This window comes from Camelus bactrianus, chromosome 12, assembly GCF_048773025.1.
Source record: "Camelus bactrianus isolate YW-2024 breed Bactrian camel chromosome 12, ASM4877302v1, whole genome shotgun sequence".
Lineage (NCBI taxonomy): Eukaryota > Metazoa > Chordata > Mammalia > Artiodactyla > Camelidae > Camelus > Camelus bactrianus.
The window spans coordinates 17,036,571-17,054,849 of record NC_133550.1 but is presented as its reverse complement, the minus strand read 5'-3'; the positions used below and the strand labels follow the sequence as shown (position 1 = coordinate 17,054,849).

Here is an 18,279-nt window from a genome sequence, read left to right as displayed (position 1 = left end):
CACCACAACAATGATGCTTTAAATTCTTCTTGAGCTCCAGATCCAGATCCAATCCCCTTACTAAGAAGACCCTGCTCCTTGTGTGTTCTGATGATGTCTAAAACTCTCTACTGGAAGGCCAAAAGCAATCTCACTTCAGCCTCACATCAAAAAAATAAACAGAAGTAATGCCCCCCCCAACTCCTCTGATATTTCCCATCATAATTACCAGCCCTGGCTCTAGAGGCAGAAAATTCAGAGCCTTTTGTGGACCTCACTCTCCCATCCAATTAGACACCAGTTTCTACAGATTTCTACACTGTAAACACCTCTCAAAGTTTGACCCTCCTATTAGGATTGCTTGAAAACTAGCCAAAATCTTAGGTCTACATATTCCAAATTGGGGTGCAGAGGAATGAGGCAGATTTGTTGTGTTCTAACTCCATCATAGAGGGAACTAGCCCTCCCAGGTCAAATTCTCAAACACCCCTGGTGGCTAGGCGCCAAGGGGCTCACAGTCTCCAGTTCCAGTTTGTACAGGAGCACAATCTGTGGTCCCACATCAACACAGGTTTCATAGCTTGTTAGGTGACATACACTCCAGTTTTTTGTTTTTTGTTTTTTTCTCTTTGAAACAACTTTGGTTTACTGTCAGTCATTTAAGGCACAATAAAGGGGAAGAGCAGCCTGAATGTAAAATTTGTTTCTTTGTTTTGAACATAAAGAACTCCCTCCTTCTCTTTTTCTTTTTTCCACAGTATGTGAACCAGGCCCTGTCCCTTGGGTTCAGTACAAATAAACGGAGCTGCTAAGAAAACAGGGTAAGCAAGCTGATTTGTGTGGTAACAGGCTGTTCCACACAACCCGTTTACAAGGTCAGCAGGGACCACAGCTTAACAAAACAAAGAAGTATGTAATTTAGAATAAGGAACTCTTGATCGATCAGAAACAAGGAAAGACCTTCCAGGGTTTCTAAATGGTTTATATTTCTGACTGTTTTGGAACAAAATATGCTGGAGGGTAAGGAAAAAAGAACAAAGACTAGAGGATCCAAATATTGAAGTGCTGTAAGAACAGAGTCCTAGGCGTCCGGCCACACCTGTGAGGACTCTGTACCAGCCTGTTTCCTTCACTGTGTCTTGTAACTGAAGGGGATCATTCCAGGTTTGGATGATTTGGGGAAATAAACATGTAATTGAAGTTGTAGATATAAAAGTGGCTTCATATTAAAGTTTTTGGAGAGAAGATAGTGATTGGGAACTGAGGATCTTAAAACCAACCTCCTGAGGAAAGGGGTGAGGGTCCCAGAGAGTAAGGCTGGACTGAGGGCAGCATGGGCCAGCCTGTGCCTTTAGAAAAGTTACTTAGCCCCACGAGCCTCAGTTTCCTCTTCTGTAGAATGGAGGTAACAATAGTTACTACCTCCACAGGGTTATTATGAAGGGCAAAAAAAGTTAAAGCATGTAAACTCTTCAGTCTGGGGAAGAAAGCCCAGAGTGGTGACACTGGTACTAGAGGCAGGATGCTGGGGTATGGGGCAGGGGGGAGTAGTAAAGGAGTTGGGGGCTTTTATAATCCACGAAACAAAAGGGCTGGAAAAGGATTGGAGGGGCTAGGAGATAACTCTTTCATAGCCCTGAAAACCTGAATTGGGAAGAGAAGCCAGACTGGGCTTTTGGCCTTTGGTTAGCCGTGAAGAGAAGATTCATCCAGAAGCCAGGGAATGAATCAAGCTCTGAGACTCAAAAAAAAGCCTTTTTATGCCAGAACTAAAGAACTAAGAAAAATGGCCTGACTTGGGCTAGGGTGGAAGCAGGGGCAGTGGTGTGCTGGTAAATGTTTAACAACCAGCTGAGAGTGGAGGTGAGAGCCTAATTTGTAGGATTCACCAATTTCCCTGGTATAAATACATCCTCCATTGCTGATTTCAAGCTATCAATGTGATATCCAACTGGCTCACAAAATTCCTGAAAAGCTAACAATTGGCTGTAGCAGGCTCTAACACACCAGTGAGTAGGGAGATTAGTGCAAAAGAATCACAAGGGGTTCAGATTAGGGAGAAACCCACTGACAAATGGAAGAAGCAGACAGGCATTGGAAAAGGCCAAATGCTTTCAGCCAAATTGAACTATCTGAGTAACACGAGACTGTTTCACCTCTAAATTTCCTAACTGTGTGCATAATTTGTGCAGTGATATTCCCTTCATACTGAGGCATTGTTGTACTAATTAGGCAGGAAAAAACTAATATATAGTGTACTTGAAAATGGTTGGCTCTGTATCCTGGGAGCAGGGGGAGGGGAGAGGTAGAGAGATACCTAAAAAAGTGAAAGGGGAAAGATTATCCTGAGATTCACAGTCTCTAAGTAAGCCCCCCACCATCTCAGCTGCTGGCAAGAAACTATAGTCACAAGGAAAGAAAGCCCTCAGGGGCCTTCCACTTTGGGCTGCCTGGGTGCTTTTTAGGTACATCAATAAATAAAATTATTAAATAAACATTGCTATAAATAGAAAAGATTTCCAGACTCCAGGATATGGTCAACTTACTGGAATAATAATGTAGATAACTGAAGAATATAAGTAGTTCTTTTAAATTTTCTGCAAGAGAATTTTACCTGTCTATCCTAAATGGGAGGGGAATCAAGGAAATGGATATTAATTACAGGAAAGATTAAAAAGAGCTTAGGGTAAGAAGGCTTGGCTATAGAATATAGAGTGGGAATCCAGGGGAAACAACCTACTCGGTTGCTTTATTTGGTCACTGTAGGGAAGCAATCCCGAAGGATTATATTTTTAGGAACTATAAAGCAGATTAGAACAAGCCAAGTGACGTCTCAGTGGAAATAAATAAAATGTGAAATTTCAGAGATGAAAGCCAATCTTGTCTGGTAATCTCCCAGAATGGAGAGCATTTCACATAAAGTGTCCTGATGAATGAGAAGTTCAGAACACTTGCTCTAATCAGGAGAACTTTGAAGGAATGTGTGAGAAAGTTATAAAAGTTGTAAATATCTGCAGAAAAAAGAGCAATAAGTAAAAGTGAAAGGATCTAAGGATTATTTTTCCCGTAAAAGAAAATAACATATCACCTAGAAGATAATATTGCTCTTCTGTATTGACAAGGGGTAAAAAGAAGAAAGACAAACTGCCTCAAAATACGTAGATTTAAAAAATGTTTATCATAAAGAAGATAGTTGAACATAACTGTAAGGAGTCCTACCTGTCCTTTGGAGGTCTTGAAAATAAGACAAATTCTCTTTTTTTCTTGTTATATTAGTAGTAGCCTTGCCTTAAGACAACAAATTCAACAAGTGGCTTTTCTAGTACATACTTCCTCTGTATACTAGAACCAGTACCAGGCTAATCTAGGGCCAAAAAGTAAAAGAGGCAACTGTCATTTTAGGCATTTGTTCTGGGTCTTGCCTCTTATGGTTAAGGGTAAATTATTTCAAGTATCATGACCTTATTTCCCACAGTTCCAAATAAATACCCTTGTTAAAAACTTATTTTTGAAAACTCCTCCAAGGCACTATTGGAAGAGAAAATACTTTGTTCTAAACAGCTATATGAGCACAACATATCCCTATGCTGTGGTTACTTGTAACATGTAACTTGTAACTGGACACAAATAAATTCCTCAGTATTACTGATATCCTAGCATAGAAAACAGGTGTTAGTCTGAAAAAAACTTAAGGTTTGGCTGTAACTGAATAATTTTCTCTTTACTAATGTTGTGGATATGCTACATGCAGTGATTTAAAGCCCAAGCTCACCTGAGCCAGAATGGATATGCAACACTTCTTTCCCTAAAGCATTGTAAGACTCCAACAAAAGCCCCATGTGTAGGTATTTAACTAATGCACTGGTGATTCTTAGAAGACCCTGACTGAATGAAGCATGTGTTCAAACTTTGCTCATTTTTGTACAGCTCACATGTACGGCAGAAGTCTGAAGTCACGGTATTACAGAATATTAGGGCTGGAAGACCCCTTAGAGATGATCTTGTCCAGTCCCTGCATATTGTACACTCAAAACCTGGGGTCCAAGAAGGAGACATGCCTGTCCAAAGTTACATGGCCAAAAGTGGCAGAGCCCTGGCATGGAAGAATGGTTCTTTTGCTACAGTTTCTAGGCTACAACCCAGCGTGAGGAACCAGGGAGTCAGCACAGTCCCTCAGTACAGGAGATAAAGGTGAGTGTGGGGGAACTCAGGTAGCTAGAGTGAGACTATAGGTCAGGGGTAGAGAGCAGGGCGAACAGGGCTAGCAGGCAAGAGGTTGTAGGTTCACTTCCCAGGGCAGGAATGAGAGGAGTAGAGGAGACTCAACTCAACATGTTTGTGGCGAATTCTGAAAAATTTCAACTAGAAAGTAAGCCTCTCCTCACTTAGTAGTTTTTAGACCCATAAAGACCTATTTGCATACAGGTTTATTTTTAACTGTCCACCCAGGAAAAAAAAATTTCCCCCTCAAAAAAATCCAGCAGCGGGCAGCAAACTTAAATATGGATCTCAATGCTTAAAATGATTTTGAAATGCAATGGGATGCATCTTCATCCCTAATTTTGTCTACTGCCACCAAGACCTTAGTACCACTCGGTGCTTATACAATGTGTATGTACTATACATTATGTATCTCATTTAGTCCTTACAACAGTGTATCCACCTATGAGTTATATATTATCCCCATTTTACAAGGGGAGAGATTTAGACAGAGAAACAAATTTGCTCAAGGACCCACAGCCAGAAAACAAAACAAAACAAAAAGCCAGAATCCAAACCAAGGTAATCAAGACAAAGCCCTTGAACATAGTGTGGTTCCTCAGGGGCAATCCACTTGAATATGAGGAAGTAGGGAGTGAGAGGAAGAAAAATAAAGGTATTTTGTTAATGAATCATATGAAAACATACTCTAAAAAGAAAATGCTTATTATTTTTAAATCACCACATTGAACTATTCCCATAAATGTTACCAGTGACTTCTATGTGGCTAAATCCAGTGGTCATTTTTGAGTTCTCTTCTTGCTTGGCCTATTGGAAGAATTTGACACCGCTGGTCACTCCTTCCTTAGCTTCCAGGACCTCACACTCAGATTTCCTCCTAACTCACTGGCTCTTCCTTTGCAGTGTCTTTTGCGGGTTCTGCCTCCTCTTCCAGAGCTCAATCCTTTGTCTTCTCTCCTATTTCTATATTCATTCCCTTAGTGATCTCACCCAATGCCATGACTTTAGGAGGGCATTTAGATGTATATCTCTCCCCAGATCTCTCACTTGAGATGCAGACTCTTATATCTGGCTGTGTCCTGGGCATCTCCACCTCCATAGGGACATCAACATCTGGACTTAATGTGACCAAAGACAAACCCCTGATATCATCCCCCTCCAAGTCTGCTCCCTTCTCAACCTTTTGCTTCTGTTGATGGCAAATCCATCTCTTACTCATTTGGGCTAAAAATCCTGGTGTAATCCTTGGCTTCTCTTTCCCCCATATGTGAGCCTTTAGGGAATCATTTTGGCCCTACCTTCAGAACGTAGCCACCTCTAACTACTTTTTGCTACTTCCTTTGTGACCACCCTGGTCTCCACCATCTCTCAAAAGGATTATTGCAGTGAGTTATCATCCTGCTTCTATCTGTTCCCTCCTATAATCTATTCTCAATACAACACCAGAGGAATCTTTGAAAAAAGGTAGTCAGGTCATGTCGATGCTGCGTTTTGTTTGTTTGTTTGTTTTTGCTTTTGTTTTTGAGGAGGGAGGTAATTAGGTTTATTTATTTGCTGGAGGTTCAGGAGATTGAACCCAGTATCTTGTGCTTGCTAAGCACTCGCTCTACTACTGAGCTATATCCTTCCCCCATCATTGCTGTTTTGAACCCTACGATGGCTCCCCATGTCAGGGTAAAAGCCACAGGACTTTGCATTGGCTTACAAGAATCTACAAGACCTGGCTCCCATTTTCTCCAACCCTCACCTCCTACTATACATCTTCTCCAGTCAAGCTGGCCTCCCTGTTTTTCCAGGAACACTAAAGACTCACTCTTGCCTGGGGGCTTTTGCTCCAGTTGCTCCCTGGCAGCCACTTTGGCTAGCCCCTTAGGACCTTCAAGTCTTTGTTCAAATCTCGCTTTATCATTAAGGCTAACCTTGACCCTCTTGTTTATATTACAATTTTCCCCCTACATTCTCCCCTCCCAGCACTCTCATTCCATGTTGTGTGCACAGTGGGGTGGTGGGTGAGCCAGTGACACACAGGTTGGTAAAAGAATTTACCGGAGATTAAGTATAAAAATTGAAAAGGAGTTTATTAGGATACACTGTCATAGACAGCAGTGGACCACACAGACGAGAGGTGTCTGTGTGAGCGCCAGGGCCAAGAACAAGGGAAAAGTTTAATAGTTATGCTGCCATAGACAACAGCGGGCTACACAGGCAAGGAGTGCCTGTGTGAGCACCAAGGGCCAGTTATTGGGGTGTTTCACAAGGTCCCCGATTGACTTGTGCACAGTCTCTGATTGGCTGTAGGTGAGGTAAGAGGTTTAGGGTCTATGAAGGGTGGTGGGGTTTTACTCTGATAAGGTGAGCTAAAACAAGCCAGCCTGAACATTACCTAGGGCTATTAGTTTGTTAGGGGAAACATGTCCAGTAAAGAATGTACTTTATCTGTGGTGGGATCACAGGCAGACATCTGAGAGCCCAGAAATGGGGGTTGTTGGACTTGAAGGGCATCAGTGGCTCCAACATTCCACTTTACTTTGCTATTTTGCTATAGCACTCTTCACTTTCTAACAAATTATGTAGTTTACTTACTGTGTTCATTGTTTGTCTTTCTTCCTTATCTCCCTCTAGAACATTCACTCCATGAGGCAGAGATCTGTCAGTTTTGTTCACATACTTATTTCTGAGCACCTAGAAACTGTGCTAAATATATATTTGTGGAATGAATTAAAAAATTGGGAAGTGCTACTAAGACTAAAATAGTAACAGACTAAGATGCTAGTTATTCCAAATTTCAGAATATCCTGCCACACAGTAGGTGCTCAATAAGCATTTGATGAATGAAGGAACAATGTACTGTAATTTGAAAAGAAATCTCTGCACATATTTTCATAGCATCCACTTTGTGTGTATGAATTGGAGTGAATCTTGAGTTCTGCCTATTCGATATCTAAAACTCATTTTGCCTTTTCCTACTTCAGGAAAAAGCCCTGTAACTTATATTCTTTTATTCAGTCAGTTTTGTTCTCTGAGTATTTCCACAAACTCTATCACTCAGAGATGGCTAAGGAATTTAAGAACTAGGATAACACGATGAAGCTGCAGAGGAAAAAAAAATGAAATGATGCTTCTGAGGAATAAACTGTTGCAGAGATGGTTAGAGTGAATCTGAGCAGGACTCTGCAGGGCCCTTCCAGGTACAAAAGCTTCTCTGTGTCCCGTTTGTTATTTGTAGAAAAAAGAAAAAAGGGCTTTAGTCTCCTAGGCCTTCCCTGAGTTCCAAAGGGCAGGCTGGACAAATTAAAGATTAGGACAATAGAGTCACAGGACACCTAGTTCCTCCAGAAAAAATATAGATAACAATGTGATGCATACCTTTGAGTTGTTATACAGAAACTAAGACCCCTAACAGGTGGAGGATGGAGCTACATGCTGACCGCAAGAACATAGACCCCAAACTGGTTGGATGGAACCAGAAGGCTGAGATTCTGGAACCATCACCCACACTACTAACCAATCAGAAGGAAGTACAGGAGCTGATCAAGCATCCTATGACACTTTTGCCTAAAACTCTTTAAACACCCTTGACTGAAATCAATGGGATAGTTGGGGTCTTTTGAGAACAAGCTGCTGGTTCTTGACCTTTTCTCTTTCTCTGACTGGAACTCCCATGTTCCAGTTTGTTTGGCCTCAGGGTGCCTCGGGCACAGGAACTTGGGTTCCATAACTAGAGTGGTATATTTGGGATGAGGCAGTAGGAGGTAGCCAAGGCTTAAGGGCAGCTCCACCACTCCAGCTATGTGACCTTCAACTAGTTTAGTTCCTCAGCCCTATTTTCCTCATCTGTAAAGTGGGCATAACTTACAGGACTTATCGAATGGAAGAAATGTGATTAATACAGCCTGAAAAAGAAACAACTCCGCATAGTAAGCAATAAAAAAATGAAACTGTTATTATAAGGAACTGGAAAAAACTACTTTTGCACCAACTGGAAGGAGACTGTTGTTAGGAACCAAAATGTTCGTTTAAAAGGAGGTGAAAAAACGAGTTAAGTAAAGCAACAAGTAAGAATAAGGGCTTCAGGCCGATTCGCGGTAATTAAGACCTGGAATGGCGAACTAGACCTTTTCACTTGGAAGTCCCTCTGATGCTAGAGGAGCGGCCAGGCCGCACAGGCCAGGCTGGGTAGGGAGCTGCGCGGCGCCGACTGGCTGGAGGCCACAAGGACTGCCCCTCGAGGGTCCCGGGTCCGGGGCCAGGGGGCGGGGCGGGCAGCAGGAGGGGCTACGCTCCTCGGGCTCGGGCCGTGGCTCCCTTTACCTGGCGCCTTTCCTCGCTTAGGTCTTGCCCACCTGACGCCCCCCAACCCCCGCACCCACTGAGGACTTCCAGACGCTTCGCCTTCCTTCCCTTGCGAGTCGCTGCATCCATCCTCTTCCCCACCCGACTGGCCCATTCACAGGCCCCAGGGTGTCTCCTCCCCTTCCTGGTTCTTCTGGCTTCTTCCTAAGAGTTTGGTTTGAACTTTTGAACCCACCAATCAGCGCCGCGAGCCCCTCCTCTCTCCGTAGGCGGGGTCCGACCGGGCGCCCAGCCAGAGCTTGCGGGGCTCGGAGGCGGGGCCGCAGAGGCCGGGGCGGGGTCCGGTGCCCGCCCACCTGACACGTGGCCAGGAAGGGGTATATAAGATCCCTGGGGGCTGCTGGGCCTCTCATTACTTCTCCCCCGGACTCCTTGGTAGTCTGTCAGTGGGAGATCCTTGTGACCACCCCTTCGCCTCCTCCAACCCCGCGGACCTCTACAAATCTCAGTCATGGTGAGTAAAGGTCCCCAGGCAGTGGCGTGGGGAGCGGGGAGTGTAAGGAGTCCGAAGGGGGTCGGGACCCCAGTGCACGTGGGGTCATGTCCCAGACGCCTCCAGGCAAATTAGCTTCTGGTGGCTAGATTGGGAGAGCCGAGTTCAACTGGCAGACTGCTCTTCCGCCTCGAAGACGCGGCCCGAGCACTGCCCCTCGGTGGAATTGGGAAGCCCACCTTATCTTAGAGAGAGGGTACCCATCACCCCATGGCCCGCTGCCACCCAGGGAAGCACAGGGAGCCTTCACACTGGACCCTAAGGACTTGTGAAAACTAAAACTTCCTCCCATTTCCCCACATGAGTTCACTTTCCCATTTTTTTACGCATCGTACTCCTAGCATCCTGTGTGCTCCCGCACGGAAGGTGCAAGTATTTCCTGGCGCCCCCTTCTCCAGAGCCCTGTGACTCGCTGCTGAGTCATCTGTGGCCAGACTCTGGAGAGAGCTTCCAATTGCTCCATTCTCACCTGTGGCTGGGCTCTAGGGAGAGCTTCCGTTCGCACCAAGCCTCACCTGTGGCCGGGCTCTGGAGAGCGCTTCCAGTTGCACCTATCCAGCTGAAGGATGTAGGCAGGCTCCTCCTTTGAAGAGAATTACTGTCACGTTGTTTAATCCTGCATTTCTAGGGTTAATTTAGTGTGGTTTTATAGCTGAAGCTTCCTACTTCAGCCAGGTTTTAGAATAACAAGTGCATAAAAGTATATTTTCTTATAAAATCATAGAATAAACTAGTACTGACAATGTATTCTTTCTTAGTTTTAAAGAAACATGAAATTATACACAACTTGAGTATTTTCTATGTATCTTCCAGAGGTATTGGAAACCAGTATTTTGGGGAACGTCTGTTGGAGGTCTACCTAAACTAGGCCATGCTTTTAAAATGTATTTGTGTTTCAAATGTTTCAAAATCTTTTTTTTTAAAGGAATACAGTGAATAGCTATCCTCTTCAGGGACTGCCACAGTTAACAAAAATATGTCTAACTGTAACAACTTGCTTGAGTGCTTTTCATCAAGCAAAACCAAAAAGATACTGGTAAAAGTGTGATTCAGAAAGAAATGGGACTGTTTAAAGGGCAGGAGAGCAGCAGTAGCAGCAGACCTATTCAGGCAAACACTGGTTAGATGGATAGTTTTTAACCTGAGACAAGGGCTGCTTATCCAGTTAAGGCTAAACTAAGTGACTGCATCACTCTGGTCTCAGTTCATCTCCGGGGTGGCCAGGGGAGAGTGGAAGGCAAGCAGTGGCCACAGTCTAAATGAGAGTGCAGTTTATACTGTTGCATAATGAAAGTTTTTGAACTCCAAAAGCTTCAGTACAAGAAGTGCTTCATTAGAATGAGAGGATCTTCTCAGATACGTTATCTTCTTGGGCCCTGGGGCTGTCGTAGACAGGTCTCTGTTTCTCCCCTGCTCTCTAGGGCTGTGGAATGTCCAAAGTCCAGTTAAACATGAAGCAGTGGTAAATAGTCATGGGTTCATTAGAACAAAAAATTCCCCTTTCTCCCACAGCCCTAGAGCTGGACAAGTAGATGCAGGTAATAGCTTGCTGATGAGGTCAGCAGACCATAGCTGTTTTATGGGGAATGTAGGTGAGAAGGAGGGGACTGTAAGTCAAAGGTAGTGAGTGATTGGGGGTTTTATCTTGGGTTATGAAACCAGGCCCTTTGAGACCTTAGTTGGTACTGAATTTTCTTTAACTGGTTTCCTATTAGCAGCTTTTAAAAACTTGAAACCCTCTTATTTGAGGAAAATGTAATGGAAGGTATTTGGTGTCAATGTTTGAAAGTCCTCTGCTAGTCTCCAAAGTAGCTAATCTGATTTATGATGAAATACAATAAAACTCCTTTTTTGTTTTTCTTCTAAGTCTATGGATATAGATTCTATGTTCACTGCCTCATTTTACTAAGCAGGAAAGAGTTTAGTGACTTACAAATGACCTTGTTCAGCAAGTAAAGGAAAATATTTTCCTAATATTGTTAAATTTTTGAAATCATAGACTTTTCCCCCCCACATTTCCAGAGGTAAATGTGCATTTTACTAGGAAACAGCTAATGTCTTAAACTATTAGTAAAGTCTTGGTGACACTTCTAGGTTTTATTACCATGTGTCTCCATCCCAGCTATTCCCCCAAGATGTGTTGATAGTGAAGGAAAATGTTTTTCCCTTAAGATTAAATTCTTCCACAGGGTTAAAAGGCTGCTTCTGACCACAGTTTTTAAAATACAGCTAACTGCTGCTTATCTGGTGTTTTCTTCGTGAGTCATATGGCTGTAATTTGCTGGTTTGAGCTGGTTTTAAAGGGAGAGGTAGAAGCTCCTATCTTCAAAGAATGGGATTAAAGAGGGAATGAGCTCTAGTTACACAATCACACAGAATGAATCAGAGCTAGAAGGAGGAATTTTGCATACCTTTGAGGAATCAGCAGGCACATTTCCCAGGAGTTAGGGAAAATCTATTGCTATAGAGCAGTTTATGTCATTCTCAAGGTAGGAACCTGACCTTGAATATCTAATGTGGCTACAAAGTGGGGATCTAGTCTCTGGTCTTGCCTAGTAGTTCATTAACATACCTTTGATTTTTTCCAAAGCATTTTCTCTGCATTAGATTTTCTTGTGAAATAATCCCTGGGTAGGAGTGGTCTCCAGGAAGGTGGTGATCTGTTCTGAAGGTTAATAGTCATTTATTTGTGAATCATTCTTAAGTGTCCCATCTGATGTGTCATATTCTGACATTTCCTTTCTTTTTCCCACCAGCGTGAGTGCATCTCCATCCACGTTGGCCAGGCTGGTGTCCAGATCGGCAATGCCTGCTGGGAGCTCTACTGCCTGGAACATGGCATCCAGCCTGATGGCCAGATGCCAAGTGACAAGACCATTGGGGGAGGAGACGACTCCTTCAACACCTTCTTCAGTGAGACAGGCGCTGGCAAGCATGTGCCCAGGGCAGTGTTCGTAGACCTGGAACCTACAGTCATTGGTGAGTTGACCTCAGTAACCCAAGTGAGATCCCAGGGTCTGGCGCAAGAGGTGTCCTGGGGGGCTCCACTGATGCCCTGGGGTTGAGCAGACTTGTGCAGGTTGTTAGTGATGAGTGGCTGCTTTGTCATTTCCAGATGAAGTTCGCACTGGCACCTACCGCCAGCTCTTCCACCCTGAGCAGCTCATCACAGGCAAAGAAGATGCTGCCAATAACTATGCCCGCGGTCACTACACCATTGGCAAGGAGATCATTGACCTCGTCTTGGACCGAATTCGGAAACTGGTAAACACAGTACTTTGTTTAAAGTGGGATAAGAATTTTCTCTTATAGTTTTAAGACCAAACTACAAGAATCATTCTTTGCACACTAAACTGAGCTTTAGACTGCTCTCTGAATAATTGGATTTATAAACCAGACAGTGCCAGGTTATGGGACAACTATTTGGGGCAAGGGTAAGTGCTCTTTTGCCTACTTCTATGTCTTACAAGGCAGATTTGGGCAATAGCTCATTTGGTGAGGGCAGTTTACCTGAAGTCAAGGTGAGTACCAGGAAGCCTTAACAGTTTTGCTGACATGTAAGATGATTAAATATCCTTATTCATATTAATCAGTCAGCTTCCCTGCTTCAAGCTGAGGCATCCCTTTTTAGTCATCTTAGTCACACTGACGAGTAGGTGGCTGACTCTGACATCTAACTGACTGATCAAACTCATAAAAATCTGGACTGATGCCTTATGTTATTTCAGAAAGTTCATAGTAAAAAAGCCAATGTAACACTGACTAGAAGTAGCTGACTTTGGAAACTTCCAACAACAATGAATGTGGAGTCAAAGGATCTCCCTTTTTACAGAATCAAATATTGGAACTTTGAAGATATTAAGATATAATGACAAAAGAGCAGTATCCTTACTTTTATTCTAGAACTCAGGGCAGTGTGGACTGGCCCTGTGGCAGAAAAGTCTTAAGCAACTGTATTCACATTGGTAAGGTTAAGTGTTCTGTTTGGATCATTTTAATTAACAGTCTGGCAATCAGATGACTCTGCTCTTTAGGCATGTGGGCAGCTTGTAAGTAATTAACCAAAAATCGAGAATGAAGGCCTGGGTAGAATGGCTTGTCAGGAAAATCACATTATGCTAAGCCCAGCAACAATTGGTCTATTCTAAAAAGACTGGCCTTACATCATTCATGGCTTCATACTTTTTCAGATGTTTATCATAGTCTTCCCAACAAAACTGGGCTAATGGTTCCTATATTTGTAAATCAAGCGTCAGCTACAGGCACTGACTTGGAAATCAAGACCTGCCTTTAGGGACAAATAAACCTAGCAAAGGCCAATGAGGGTTCTGGAGTGAAGTTCATTAACTACTGAAAAACAATTGCATTTGTCCTTGGTATTATTCCTGTGTCCACATGAAGCTTAATGAATGAAATTGGTAGACTAGGGTCTGCCCCTTACACTGATCTTGTTCAGAGTATGGACCCACAGGAGAAGTGAAGTAGGGCTCAATAGAGAATGTCCACAAATCTCTGAGCACCTTGAGAAGCGAAGGTTGCCAACAGGATACTTTGAAAGGTAGGACAGCAGTTTGTTGCCAAAATAGCTCAGTTTGTAGTGGATAGCCCCAGTAACTTGAGGCCTCATGAATTGTGACCGTAAATCACCTTTCCCAGAATGAATAGGCTTTCTGGTAACCAGTGCTAACTGTGCCAAGCACTGTTCTGGATACTCATTTAATTCTCAACAACCTGAGGTAGATGATGATTCTCCACATTGAGTAAATGAGAAAACTGAGACTGAGAAATGAATTTGGTCAAAGTCACACAGCAAGGAACTGGTAGAGCCAGATCTAGATCCAGCCTTACTCTAGCACCAGGGCATTGGAATTTGGCTGTTCTGTTGTAACCCAGCTCAGAAAGCAGCTGCCAACGTGTTTGTAATAGATTCACTGTATAGGCCTGGTGGTCCCAGGCCTGCCCTTGGTAGCTCTCCAACTGATAAGCAGTTGCCTTTGTTCTGTGGTCACAGCAAGGCCACCAGAGGTTGCTCTCCAGTCACCAAAACTTGGGCCTTGCATCCACTGAAGACCTTGTGATTCCTCTGCCTGGGAAATGAAAACTAGTTCTTTTTTTTCTTATTTTCTTTTGTGGGGAGGTAATTAGGCTTATTTATTTATTACTATTTTTTAATGGAGGCACTGGGGATTGAACCCAGGACCTTGTGCATGCTAAGCACGTGCTCTACCACTGAGCTATACCCTTCCCCTGAGCATAGTTCATTTTTAAATAGCCTTTCGATGGACCCCCTCCCTCCAGCCCCAAGAGTTGATTGCAAAAAGTTTCTCTGAATCATTTAGCACTTAGAAGCTCTTTACAACTGCTTTCTTAGCAAATATTGTCCAGAAGATTTTTTTAAGATCTCGATCAATGTAATTATGGATTCAAAGAAGTCACTGAAGCTTTCACCAAGGCTAAAATTAAAACTCTTTTCTTTTTCAGGCTGACCAGTGCACAGGTCTTCAGGGCTTCTTGGTTTTCCACAGCTTCGGCGGGGGAACTGGTTCTGGGTTTACCTCCCTGCTGATGGAACGTCTCTCTGTCGATTATGGCAAGAAGTCTAAGCTGGAGTTCTCCATTTACCCAGCCCCCCAGGTTTCCACAGCTGTAGTTGAGCCCTACAACTCCATCCTCACCACCCACACCACCCTGGAGCACTCTGACTGTGCCTTCATGGTAGACAACGAGGCCATCTATGACATCTGTCGTAGAAACCTCGATATTGAGCGCCCAACCTACACTAATCTTAACCGCCTTATTAGCCAGATTGTGTCCTCCATCACTGCTTCCCTGAGGTTTGATGGAGCCCTGAATGTCGATCTGACAGAATTCCAGACCAACCTGGTGCCCTATCCTCGCATCCACTTCCCTCTGGCCACATATGCCCCTGTCATCTCTGCTGAGAAAGCCTACCATGAACAGCTTACTGTAGCAGAGATCACCAACGCTTGCTTTGAGCCAGCCAACCAGATGGTGAAATGTGACCCTCGCCATGGTAAATACATGGCTTGCTGCCTGTTGTACCGTGGTGACGTGGTCCCCAAAGATGTCAATGCTGCCATTGCCACCATCAAGACCAAGCGCAGCATCCAGTTTGTGGACTGGTGCCCCACTGGCTTCAAAGTTGGCATTAATTACCAGCCTCCCACGGTGGTACCTGGTGGAGACCTGGCCAAAGTACAGCGAGCTGTGTGCATGCTGAGCAACACCACAGCCATTGCTGAGGCCTGGGCTCGCCTGGACCACAAGTTTGACCTGATGTATGCCAAGCGTGCCTTTGTTCACTGGTATGTGGGTGAGGGCATGGAGGAAGGAGAGTTTTCTGAGGCCCGTGAGGACATGGCTGCCCTTGAGAAGGATTATGAGGAGGTTGGAGCGGATAGTGCTGAGGGAGAGGATGAGGGTGAAGAGTATTAACCTGTCTGCTGCAATTTTGCACTCTTATCTTGGGACTGTCTTATTTGTGTTTTGTGGAGCTACCCATTGTGGCCCTACCTTGTCAATAAAAGCCATGTTTCTATTTTCAATGTCAAGCAGTATCACAGTAATTACTTGACCCACTTATTCAAGGCCAGTTTGGGATGGAGAAGACTGGCAGTTTCCACCTGATTATTTGATCAACCTTTCAGGTGGCTTCTGGGGGCTGTGTACTGTGCTAAGTGGTCTGTCTGTTTCACTTAGACTTGAATTGATGAATGGTGGTAGAATCATTTCAGAAGTGAGGCAACCAGCTCAGATAAATTGGGCCAGTGCTTTTAAAACTTCAGTGTGGATATGAATCTCCTGTAGATGTTAAAATGCAGGTCCGAGTCTGTCAGTCTGAGGTGGAGCTTTGGATACTGCTTTTTTTTTTTTTTAAGCTCCCAGGTGGTGGTCTTGGTGTGCTATGACCACACAAGGAGTAGCAAGGAGATAGGGAATATAGCTAGTAAATGGTAGAGCCAAAATACAAGTCAGCAGCCAGACGGCCAGGACAATTGCATCAGTATTTAATAAAATATTAGAGTCATTTGGGAAGGGCTTGGAATTCTGATTTCTTCCATACTTAGTCAAAACCTACGATAACAAATAAGATTGTACTTTAAAAAGTTAACTGCTTGGAGAAAGTGGAGTTGGCAGAGATGCAAAATCACAGTAGCCTTGGGTTGTTAGGGTGTCAGAGCTTGACCCCTGTATGTTATGAAGAATCTTTGAAGTAGGGGATTAATAAGGAAAATTGGAGTATATGTGTGGAAAGATTGAAGAGAGGAGAGTTCCCTGATTGGGACCCTCTTCCGAGCACCTACGGGAAGCAGCGTGGAGTGTGGTTCTTGAGGGGGCAGGGGGCAACTCTGAGAAGATGAGGATGGGGGAAGAATGCACATGAATGTGGGTGGCTGGAGAGCTTGGTGATTGGTGTGCAGGTACAGTGGTGTGGCCGTATAGAGTTGAACTGAATAATGGAAAAGGACATCGATGATCAGAGGGCCAGGTCATGCAGAAGGGAGGAGTGAGTTGTGCCTGAGGGCCGGTCTGGGTGGGAAGGCCAAACACGTGGCAGGAGGTGGTGGGTGCAGAGCTGCAGGCCTACTCACCTTTGCTCCATGGCTGAGCTTACCCGATGGTGCTCAGTTACCATCTCTTTTCCCAATGGTGTTTTCACCCCTTACCCATTGCTCACCTCCACTCCCTTAATCTTCAGGGAGATAATTTTTAAAATGCACATTCTGTCTTGGAGCACAGCATAGCTTCCAACCTGAGCTGCTTTGACTTTGCTTGGAAGGGTCTTGCAGCATTCATTGTGAGAGCATCCATAGTCTTACGCCCTTCAGAGCAAGGCCCAGCCTCATCCTTGAGTGCAAAACCAGCTATTGCTACTCAGAATGATGGGCCATGTTCCTTCTCAGCCTGAGCATGCAGAGGTCTGGGGTGAAAATGAACCTTGGAAAGGCTGGCCACCTGAGCTGTACTCAGAGACCTTCCCAACCTGGGCTATCTGGTGATTGCCGCAGTGCAAGCACTGGAGGAAACGGGACATTTGTATATGAGAAGGAACGGACGAGAATCATCCAGCTTCAGCTGAGCATAATGCCTGACAGTACCTGAAAGGTCCATTTTCTGAGGCAGCAGGTCCCAAGCGGGGTGCCCTGAAAATAGAATTCAGGGCTTGCCGATTATAATCCCTCAATTTTCAGAACAGCCTTGTGGAACCTGGAGAGTCTCCATCCCCAAGGCCAGCCATCCCTGCCCAGGCACAAGCCCCTCCAATTAACTCAGTTAGTCTTACACAGGTGAATTATCTTCATGTGCCAAGATGTGAAAGGGTTGGAAACATTTAAGCAGCTGCAAAGGTGTGGGGGTGAAAAGGTGAGAGAAGAGTTTAGCTGAGAAAAAGTATTCCTGTGGTACAGAGCCTGGGGAATTGGAAAAGCAAAGTGCCAGAGGTTGGGGAGGGATCTGTCCTTGCAGTGATGACTTCCCCCTCCTGTGCTGGCGAGAGAGGGAATAGAAGTTAGCCTGCAGCAAGAACAAATATACCCCAAGGTCTAGGTCATTGCTTTGTGGCTGACAATCATCTGATCTGCCCTTGAGCGCAAATGGAAAATCTGGGCTCAGAACTGCAGCCATTGCTGATGCTGCTGAGGCTTGATGGGGATAAATGGAGAAAGAAAGCCTAGGAGGGTGCACTGTCAGGATTGGCTGGAGCCCCAGATTCTGGCTGTGCAGCTTATAGGCTGCCCTCACCTGACCTGACGGGTAGAACAGTCTGCTTCCACCCCACGGAGGCTGCTGGCCAGTAGGAGAGTCCAGCGAGCACCCCAGCAGAGCTGCTTTGAGTTGAGGTGAGAGAGAATGGCTGTGAGGTCTACCTGTCGTCCTAAGTGTTTGGGAAGCAGCTGGGAGATGCCTCTGCTCCAGTGAAAGTCTGCTGAACAGCCCACTGTCAGGCCAGGGGTGGCCCAGGTGAGGTTGAGCTTGGAGGGAGCCTACCTTCAGGCCTCTGACTTCTGGAAGGTGTGTGGGAGCCCTGAGTGGGGTTGTGGGGGGAAGGGGAGGAACGCCCTTTCACATCTTGGGTGTTTGATGATCTTCACAACACGCGTGAGGTGATCTTGTCACACCCGTTTCCACAGCTGAGGAAATCAAAGGTTGGCAAGATTAAGCATCTGGCCTAAGGCTACAGAACAAGTGGCCCAACTGAAATTTGACCCCAG

At 44.8% G+C, this 18,279-nt stretch overlaps 1 protein-coding gene across 1 annotated transcript; it reads left to right on the top strand.

The window, feature by feature from the left end:
* The first annotated feature begins 8,867 nt into the window (after positions 1-8,867).
* Positions 8,868-15,618, top strand: TUBA1C (tubulin alpha 1c). Its single transcript, XM_010964244.3, has 4 exons — positions 8,868-9,007; positions 11,803-12,025; positions 12,162-12,310; positions 14,528-15,618. The coding sequence occupies exons 1-4, from the start codon at positions 9,005-9,007 to the stop codon at positions 15,500-15,502; spliced, it is 1,350 nt and encodes a 449-aa protein (XP_010962546.2). The 5' UTR covers positions 8,868-9,004; the 3' UTR covers positions 15,503-15,618.
* The last annotated feature ends 2,661 nt before the right edge of the window (positions 15,619-18,279 follow it).